Source organism: Labrus mixtus, chromosome 6 (assembly GCF_963584025.1).
Source record: "Labrus mixtus chromosome 6, fLabMix1.1, whole genome shotgun sequence".
Lineage (NCBI taxonomy): Eukaryota > Metazoa > Chordata > Actinopteri > Labriformes > Labridae > Labrus > Labrus mixtus.
Genome location: NC_083617.1, coordinates 24,879,477 through 24,889,854, shown reverse-complemented (window position 1 = coordinate 24,889,854; position 10,378 = coordinate 24,879,477). Strand labels below are relative to the sequence as shown.

The 10,378-nt window shown below is 40.7% G+C and overlaps 1 protein-coding gene and 1 non-coding gene across 2 annotated transcripts; one reads left to right on the top strand and one right to left on the bottom strand.

The window, feature by feature from the left end:
• Positions 1 to 1,705: 1,705 nt before the first annotated feature.
• On the bottom strand, positions 1,706 to 1,799 carry trnai-uau (transfer RNA isoleucine (anticodon UAU)). Its single transcript has 2 exons — positions 1,762 to 1,799; positions 1,706 to 1,741 (listed from the first exon to the last, which is right to left on the bottom strand). It is a non-coding gene; the product is annotated as a tRNA-Ile (tRNA).
• A 4,777-nt stretch (positions 1,800 to 6,576) lies between these two features.
• LOC132975844 (transmembrane protein 229B-like) lies at positions 6,577 to 9,061 on the top strand. The gene is made up of 2 exons (XM_061040678.1): positions 6,577 to 6,941; positions 8,240 to 9,061. The coding sequence occupies exons 1-2, from the start codon at positions 6,773 to 6,775 to the stop codon at positions 8,734 to 8,736; spliced, it is 666 nt and encodes a 221-aa protein (XP_060896661.1). The 5' UTR covers positions 6,577 to 6,772; the 3' UTR covers positions 8,737 to 9,061.
• Positions 9,062 to 10,378: the final 1,317 nt, after the last annotated feature.

Genomic DNA, 10,378 nt, shown 5'->3' with positions numbered 1-10,378 from the left:
AAGTAGGCTCCTCATTGGTCCTCCTACATGACTCTCTAAAAGTTTTAATGGAAAGTTTGCACGGATGAAAAAGTCTGCTTGATGTTTAACTTTCATGTATGCAGGAGCAGCCAGAGTTCACATGTCAGAAAGAACATTTTCCTTCCTCTCATATCGGAAAAATAAACATATTCAGACGTCCTATGTGCCGGTCATGTCTGCCCTCTGAATAATAATACAACTTATTATAAACACAGGGAGCACGGGGGAGCTGGAGTGTTTTCATTCAAACTGCAGAAACAGCCAATCACAGTCAAGCTCTCACAATCTGTACCAGAGAGCAAAAACAGACGGGGACGTCCAATCATAGGACAACAGTGACACCTAGTGGAAGGACAAGAGAGAGCGTGTTCTAACCCATAGGAGTGAAGTGTTTGTATTCCTCCATTGAGATTTAAAACATTTTAGGGTTAGTTTTTAGATAATGAATCTATTGGTCCAGGAAGAAAACAGCATAAAAAATATATAAGACAGGAATTTAGTGATCCAGATTTAAATTTGTAAATCCTTTTCTTCTTCCTCATTTCCCCAATCATATATGATTGATGTTCTTTGATAAAATGTATACATTTTATCAAAGAACATCAATCTTTAAATCAATCAAATGCCACAATAAGAACAATAATTCAATAACTTGTTTACAATGTGTAAATTATTATATTATTAAACATGTAATGAACACATTAATGTACTGGGAGTTTGAGTTATGTCACTTTTAATGAGTAGATCAAATCAGAGACGGAGAGGTGCTGTCCCCTGCTGGCAGTACCACTGAAGTGAAGAGAGTTTATGAGTATTTTACATTAGGCCTACTTAAAGAACATGTTTTGATTTTGTTCGTCATGAATTAAGAATGAATGTATGCAAAGCGCTTTGTTAGTATAAAAAAGGTGACTTTAAAACATGGGAATATAATTTAATAAATAGGACATAAATACTTTTTGACCCATATGTGGACTGTTTTTGTTTGCTTTAAATAATTTTACTACGTTCATCCTTTTTGCATGTACTATAAAACTTACCGTAAAGCCCATCCCAATTTAAGGTTCCAGTCCCTTATACTAGCCCGGTGTCGCTGCATGTTTTTGATTAATAAAGGCTGCTCTAAGTTAGAGGCCCCTATGCATTTGCTGTTGGAATAGTTTGTGGATCAAAATTAAGAAGGACAAAAAGTAGAAAATAAAGATGAAAGATAAACATCTGTCCAAGGATAATGCTTGTATGTGTACAGGAAGTGAGGCAGGCTTGCATTCTGCTTTACAAACAAAGTCAAATTAGTTATTTTGATTTATTGATATCCTAATTTTATGCACAGTTAAATATACTTTCTGGTGTAAATTTGTAATTATTATGCTTTGCAAGAGTTTAGTTTTAAAATAATTCAAAGCCTGTGATGTGTTGCCACCTGTCCCAAATAAAGGCAGGGTACTTTCATGTGTTGAAGTAAGAAAAAAAAAAAGCCTGGGCTATAAATAGAAGTGTTACGGTGGTTTGTTATATTTCCCTTAGATTACATATTCAAATAAATATGATAGTCGTAATTCTTGTAAATGATTCACGGTTTCACAAAGATCAACTACAAGGACTCCCCATGTTCTCTGATTTCTGATGCGATAAATAAGAGGTAGGTTCACCAGAGCCTTACAATGAGTCAGTATCAAAAGACTGCTCCAGGTGAGGCTCGAACTCACAACCTCGGCATTGCTCTACATTGTACTGTCATATAAGTACCGCGCGCTAACCGATTGCGCCACTGGAGCTCACTGTTCAGCGGCCGCAGATCCGTTTATAAACCTGGGACGGTTACCGGACAGGACCGGGCTATTTATCGTTGTTTATCCCTTTCTGCTGACTCTACATAAACGTTAATATTTAATTAAAAATGTACGAGAACACAGTGAAGGCCGTCATAAAGGAGGAATGATAACACACTGTATTTCAGGAAGTGATTTAAAAAAACGTCTGAGCGGGATTACCGTGCACAAACAGGGTTAATATTTACACGAAACATCTCATAATACATGGATTATATGTGCGTAGTTGTTCATTTCTTCTTAGTGTATGTCATGGATGTGTAATAGACTTATTTATCTGCTCACCGCTGATCGTAGAACCCTGTTAGTAAACTACTTCCGGTGTTACGGTGCAAACAGTGACCATGTTAACTGGAGACTTTAAGTCGAAAGCGTCCGCGGTTGTCGTGGTTACAACATTTGTTTCAGAAGAAAGTGTCCTACCGAATGCTTCTGTGTTTAGTTTTATTTTTTATTACAATGTCAAAATACTAATCCGATATTCATTTAATAAGTAAACACAGAGACAATCGTTTAGGACACTTTCCGCCTTCTCGGCTGAATGTCGCCAGTTTAACAGGGTCACTCTTTGAACCGTAACACCTGCGCCTGCTTCATGACCGCCGCCATATTGGAACAGGTCAGTACAGGATGATCACAACCGGAACATTTTCAGTATACTGAACTTTCGTGGTCATTCAGTATGCATTTTTTGGGTCCACCTCAGTATACTGAACATTTCAGTATGGATACTACCTTCCGGGTTTTATGCAGTATGGATCGGATGCGTGCTTTCAGGAAATGAATTCTATTTTACCACCCACAATGCTGTGCGAAATTAAACGTAAATCGTCACTTCACGTGCGCCTCCAAATCAAAACAAATGAGCGTGGATTAATTGAATCAGTTTTTAATCTAGAGTTAAAGTCCCGACTGAAATCACTACTTTAAATTAACAACAGAAAATAAAACAAATGTCTGCATTATTATAAAACATTTCCCCCTCTATTTAAATAATGATTTCACTATTTAAATGCATCTTTATTGGTTTATTTTATATTCTGTATATTACTGTCTTTCATTTGTACTTTTCTTTATGTACTGTATGTTATTTAGTTATTTAATCTGTTTTTTACTTGATTTACATTGTGATATTGTTTTTTGTTTACCTGACTGTATATGCGCATTACTCTTCTTGAATAAAGCTAAACAAAAAACAAAAAACAAAAAAAACAGGTAGATGCAGCCGGTTTGGGAAATGTAAATGACACCATTTCCTTACTGAATGAATCAGACGAAGTAGGAACAAATATCTGTCTACTGTGCGCGCCTACTGAATAGTAGGTACTAAACAGCATATAGCACGGATAGTAGGTACTTACTACTGACAGATTGAGTAGGTACTTGGCAATTCGGATACAGCCATTGTGTTGCTTTTGAGTTTTCTAATTAAACAAATGCTTAATCACTAGTGACAGTTAAAAATCTTTACAGGTCAGAAATTGCTCTCTGTGTTTTTAGTTTTCAAAAAAAAAAATAGATTGATTCTGGCTTACTTTCATATTATAGCCTGCTAAACGTGACGCCACATTGGCTTTAGTGTGATCCAAAATCATAGTATGCATTTTTGTGTATGCAAGAAATACCCGGATGTTTACTAGACCGGCCAACATGAAATTAAACAAGTATGAAATGGGTATACTGGTTATACTGAACCGTCCCACAATGCACTGCGGCTCTCAAACTATTCAATCGCAGCGCTCGCCGGCCAACTAGCGGCTTAAAATAAAAGTTTGTTTTGAAATAAATTGTACACGTTGCCAAATAATATTAAAATTACTACTTTATTTATTTACTCCCTTATCAGGTCATAATGCTGCATTTTAGGCAAACAGTGGTGTCCTGTTCAGTGTACTGCCAACGTTCATTGCATCGAACTCAATTCAGGCCTGCAATGGGGGTTTTGTTTATTTTAATGCCGGCTTTTGTTATTTTTGTGTGGGCCCACATTAAAGTGTTAAGAGTGTATTAATGTGTTCTTACGGATTCAAGCACTTAAAGTGAACTAGTAATAGCTGGTTATTTCTTCTGGTCAGTTTAAATAGTCTCATGGTATTTTGATGACCAACTAGATAAGTATCATAAGAGCCTGCGTATGGTGGCTCAAGAGTGCCATTAGTCAGGTTTAAAGGGTACTTGCCTATCATTTCATTTACCTCGTGGTAGTTTTTCTGATACTCTAAATGAGTGCCGAGAGTGTGTTTTGTTTGCTTTCATTTACTAAAAGGTAAAGACATTGATAATTGTCAATAAATACTTTAAAATGCATATTTACCTCTTGGTCGGTTTAATAAATAAGCATATTTAAAAACAGTGTTTAAAGGTAATTTAAAGTCATTTAATTCATTTTGTGTACGAGGAAGCAAGGTAAGGTAGGTTCAAATACAGGACATATAAACTTAAAGGAGCAATAATAGTAATAAGATTAACGTGAGTTCTAAGAGAAGAACCCAGGGCGCTGTATCTCCAACTAGTTGATACATAGGAAGCGCTACACAAGCTAAAGTCCATTTACCATTTACACTGACTAAGTTCTCTGCTGATTTCCCTACTCAAACTTTTACAGAATTGTAGAATAAAACGCACACAGAGCTCAGTGTGAACAATGCATGCAATGTGTGTGTGTACGAGCGAGGATGCGTACACATGCGTGTGCGACTCTCTGGTCATTGACTCTGCAGACTGAATGTGTGTTTGTTCAAATCCTGGACTCTGATCCTAAAGATAACTGTTTTAATAGATAACAAACTGAACAAACACACACATCTGCTAAGACACACACTTTGTGATCACACAGCTCTGCCTCACATTAATACAGTGTGTCTTTATTCGGTGTGTGTGTGTGTGTGTGTGTGTGTGTGTGTGGGGGGGGGGGGGGGGGGGGGGGGGGTGTGTGTGTGTGTTTGTGTGTGTGTGTGTGTGTGTGTGTGTGTGTGTGTGGGTGGGTGTGCTCTTATCTTTAATTTTCATTATTAATAAACGACTTTATGACATCTAATAAATGCACCGGCAGACAAGTGCAAAGCTTGGTAACAGCAGAAAGACTTACCTTAACATTCAGTGTAAAAGACACACTTTTAATACCTTACTTTCCGGTGCACAGTGGGACCCATATACATGTTTTTTTACGCTGAAGCAAGCACCGTCAAGGTTGCGTGTGCAGCCGCCACCACCAGCCAAATTTGCCCCCATTCATTGTATTTTTTAAATGGATGCTTCACCGAGGTAAGCGTGCTGGGATACATGATGATGCAGACCAGGGAGGCAGCGCCAGTTTTAATATATATTTTCTCCCTTATCAGGTCATAGTGCTGCATTTTAGGCAAACAGTGGTGTACTGTTCAGTAAATAAAGCTTGAGGAGTGCTGTTTGATTGAAAAGACTACTCAGTTAAAGACGAATGAGCAGAGGAGGTGGGCAGAGAGACTCGCGGGCTGATGGTCTGTACTTCACAACGATCAACGTCACCGTAGGCTGAGAGCTTGACTAGCATTCAGGTAGCTTGCAGGATTACAAAACTCCACATGGTCAAAATAGATGGTACTGAAACTGACTGAAACTTGTGGACTTTACTGAACACAAAGGAAGTCATCATAAAAAAATTAAGTTGAAACCATTTTTCACTCTGGGGGATCCCCAAAAGCAGAGCGTCTTTTGTACCAGCACATCTCATATTCCAGATTGACCTTTTTTTTAAAAACAGGCAACATGTTCATAAACATTGCAAATTAAATAACATGAAGTCCAAAACAAATGCAAACCCTGTAACATGCTGTGAATGAACCGCTCCTTTGCAGTTGACCTTTTCTGCTGATCCCCATTTTTAAACTCTCATGTAGTGTTACAATGGACAAAGGTTCAGATCATGAGGTAAACGTATGTTGGAGTAATCCCAGGATAAGTCTGCAGGGGGCGGTAAACCGCTTGTTCTGCTAATCACTCGATTGTTCCCCTATATGAAACCAAGAATTTCAGGAGACGGTTTCAAGCCTCTATGTGAGCCAGTTAAACGTCTTACACAGACTCTCTTCTCTCAGCACTGGAGAGCAGCCCTCCTATGGCAGCCCTGCAGCGTTCTGCCCCTCAGGAGGCTTCCAGGGAGCTGGCCAATCAGAAGAAAGTGGGCACGTGGGGAGGAGATCCTTAAAGAGACAGCAGCTGAAGTGAGGGTTTTTACTGACGCCAGTCTCAGATAAATAAGGAGGGTTTTTTTAAGCTACAAATCATACAAAGCTACTCTTAAGGTCTGACTGATAACATGAAAGGTGAACATGGAGGATAATGAGGGATCTTTAAGCGTTTTGCTAATGATTGTCTGGGTCTTCCGGGCCACCGTAGATCTATCAGGGCAGCCCTGGGGATGCCTGATCCAGTGCTATCTGCAAATACACACACTACAACTACACACATTTCACACTACAGAAACAACAGAAAATCACAGTTTGCACAAAATGCATTAAACTGATGATGATGTGGATTTAACATCCGTAATAAGTTTAGCACTCCGTCTGTGTGTGTCGGAGTTTGAGTGTTTATTTTTGTCATCTTCTCTGACACGCCCAGCTGCTGTGTTACACTGATCACACACACACACACACACACACACACACACACACACACACACACACACACACACACACACACATCACATCTGTGACTCGCTGTGTGCTTTACACATATTATTAATCTGCCAGATCAATACTTTAACTGGCTTTACATGTTAACACACACACAGAGACACACACATCATCCTCAGGATTTTACTTCTTGGGTCATCGTCTCACTCACGTCCTAACACACACACACACACACACACACACACACACACACACACACACACACACACACACCATGTCACTGTGATAACATGGAGCAGCTTAATGTTTAGCCCAGGACACACACACACCAGACACAAACGCACACACACGGGGAAGCAGAGGGATTACAGACACACACACACACACAGACACACACACAGACACACTTGCAGCTCAGGGATGGAGGCGAGAGAAGTTCCTGCGAGGAGAAAACCAGGTGATACTCGAACAGGTGAGGGGATCAAACTGTTAATAATCAGTGTTTATCCGTGTTGATCTTTTATTATCGTCGATGATTAACATGAATACAGATGAGCACCTGCAGACGGACTCAGGGTGAAGAACTGTTGTATTCAGGTGTGTGTAAAGGTACTTCACTCACTGAACACCTGTTCACACCTTTATACCTGAAACAAACTGTACAGGTAAGTATGAAACACACCTGTAATACTGTAGTGTTATTTGTTTGGATGTGATTCGCCTAATTACTAAAATAATGTAACTTTATGGTCGTTAATCTACTGATGAACGGACTCCTGTTTGATCTGTCGGCATCACGTCATGCTCAGGTGATGATCCACAGGAGGACGCTTATTAACTCTTTCATTGTTAGTAAATAGTAATTGAATTAAAAGGACGGGTTAGTTGATTTGGATTAAAGACAAACAGCTCTTTTTGAACGTGCAGAGTGAAAACCTGCGGTAGATAATCCTCAGGTTACTAATCGGAGCTATTAGCCCGTTAATCCACATTAGAGCACGCTCATGGAGGAGGAAGGAAACAGGACTGTTTACGCTCTGCGGGGGGGGGGTTACTATAGTGTTGATAAGAAAAATACGTTTTAAAGACATTTTCAAACCTGCACCTGTTAATATTTCCATGAACACTTCCTGTGTTGCTTGTTCACACGGAGCAGTAACCTCCGGTGTTGAAAAATGAAGCCAATGCTGAAGTGTAAAATCCTGCAGTTCCTCGAGTATCCACTAGAGGCTGGCTGCAGAAGCACAGGAAGTCACATACACACATGTTCTAAAAAGCTTGTTTTTACAGCAGAGACTAACATGTTTACAGCCTGGTTCATAAAACCAAATAGGTCTGATTAGCTCATGTCTCGATCAACACACACTGTACGGGGGGTGAATGTTTTGATGACTCATCAGTTTTGATTTGATGAAGGATAAGAGTTATTCACAACAAGACGTGTAGCTGACATGATTGACAGGTGGGCGCGGTGTAACGGTTTGTCAGGAGTCTTAAAACCCGCCTCAGCTCCAGCTCTCAGTCTGTCGTTAGGTTGACTGAAAGTTAGACTGAGACAGCATTTCCAGCATGGAGACCGCCATCGATGGGACTCCAGCGCCCCCTGCAGGAACAGATGGGTGACCATTATTATTTACAGTATATATATATATATATATATCTCCTGCCTCTAGGCCACTCGCCGACAGGTTCCGATCAAACTATATCAGCAATTGCACGCCAGAAACAGGTTAAACACTTGTACTTTAATAAAATGTTTCTGTGTTTCAGTCTCTGAAGTTAAAAATGGCGCCCCAGAGTGGTTACATGACCACACTGATGATGATGAAGGCGGTCGTCCTCCCTCGGCGGCGGTGCGTCTCTACGTGTACGCGCTGCATGGTTGTCTCTGTGAGGTGGTCTTCACGGCGCTGTGGGATGGGCTTGGCTCTGGGGACTTCAGGCTTGGGGGGCACAGCAGTCTGTGGGCGCTGCCCATGTACGCTTGCGCCATCTTTGTTATCGAGCACCTAAGGTTCCGCCTCCTGGCTCGGGACTGGCCTCTGAGTGCCCGTCTCACCGCTTACACTCTGTTCATCTACCTGTGGGAGTTCAGCTGGGGGGCGGGGCTCAGCTTGCTGGGGGCGTGTCCCTGGGACTACTCAGGTTACAGGTTTAACCTGAGAGGACTGGTGACACTGGAGTACGCTGTTTTCTGGGCGTTGGCGGCATTTATCGCAGAGCATCATGTGATCAAGAACACGCTGAAGATGAGACTGAAAGACTGACCTGAGATCAGCCTAAACTACGAACAGATAATACACGGATGGACTTCACTTTAATGAGATGTTTATTATCGTTTGATATTTAAAGGATGGACAGACGACGGGCTGGAGAAGAAGTGGGCGTGGCCACCGTGACTGCTGTGACGTCACACATTGATCTGTAGCCTTAAGACTCAATTTGAGATTTTTGTCATCACTCTCTTGTTTTAGGAACCAGAAATGACCATATTTGGTCGACAGGATACACATAGTTACTTTTCCATCCTGTTGACGGGTCACCATGGTTTCCATCTGTCAATCACAGGTAGCCCCGCCCTAAGTCCTCCAACATTCCCATAATTGACGAAATGAGCATCATGCTGAAGGAGACTTGAAACTAGAGATTAAGACCACAGATGAGATCGGGGTTTACATGAAGGCTTATAAAGGAATAAATAAATGTCATGTTGTAAGAGAAAGAAGAAACAATGTGAGACTGTGTTAAAAAAAAAAGCTAAGAACTTACAAATTCATCACGACAGATGTTCATTTATTAACCTGATGTTCCTCATATTCAGAAATATTAATCACATGAAATAAAAACGAATTCACATAAAAACTGAGTGAAATTTACTGTTTTATTTCAGCCAACACTTACATGATCAATGTTCACTTTCTCTATCACATGAATGAGTGACTGATTTATAATATGACCTGCATGTAATGATACATGAACAAACAGAATACTGCAATGAAGAAATATTCTGATCCTTCATCGATGGAAATTTAGTGTGAATCCTGACGTAAAAGTATAGAAATGTGAGCATTTAGAGGAAAAGTGTCGTAAAGTGTTACCTATACATTTGATGTTTTTATTGAAGCAGATTTTGCATTTTGCTTGTCATTGTTGTTAAAGGTTGAGCTCATTTTATCTCCTTTTTATTGGGTGGACTAGTTTAATCTGCAGCAAAGCATCATGGTCAATGAAGCCGTCATATATTTGCAGCGTTGATAGAATCGTTTACCTCGTTTGTTTTCAGCTGTGTTACAGATTAACCAAAGGGAGGAGCTTTTATGTGTAACTCTGACTCCTAATGTTTAAAATGGGTACTGCAGTCCAAATTCTAAACATTATAGAGAGCTGCCCCCCCCCCCCCCCCCCCCCCCCCCGCCCCCTCCTCTCTAGAGTCCATGCTCATGCAGGTTGCCATTTGGTGTACACTGAAGCTTCAGTGTTTATCCAGCTCTGCATCGGTCTGTAAACCTTTCTGTGTTCTAACCTCTCTCCATTTTTCAAAAGCATCTCCAATATTGATCCTAGTTTGAGCACGTTTCTGCTCGTGGAGCTTATTAGAAACATGCAGAGGCTTTTTAGGTCGGGTACAATCACTTCTATCTGAACCACTTCTCTTGCCCGCTTCCATCGCTGCAACACCTGTTGGTTTGACCTGATAACTGCTCTCATATCTGGCAAACCGAGGGGCGTCCAAAACCACCGTGTGGGGGGGCCTTAAAAGCGCCTACCTTCTCTGGTCCAAACAAATCCAGAGCATTCAGGAGCAGAATGTAAAGTTAGAAGGAGGACATACTGGCTGCTGCATTGTTGTCAGAGAAGCCAGCACTTCAACATAGCATGTTTCCTTAATGTCTGATCATATAGTGAGGT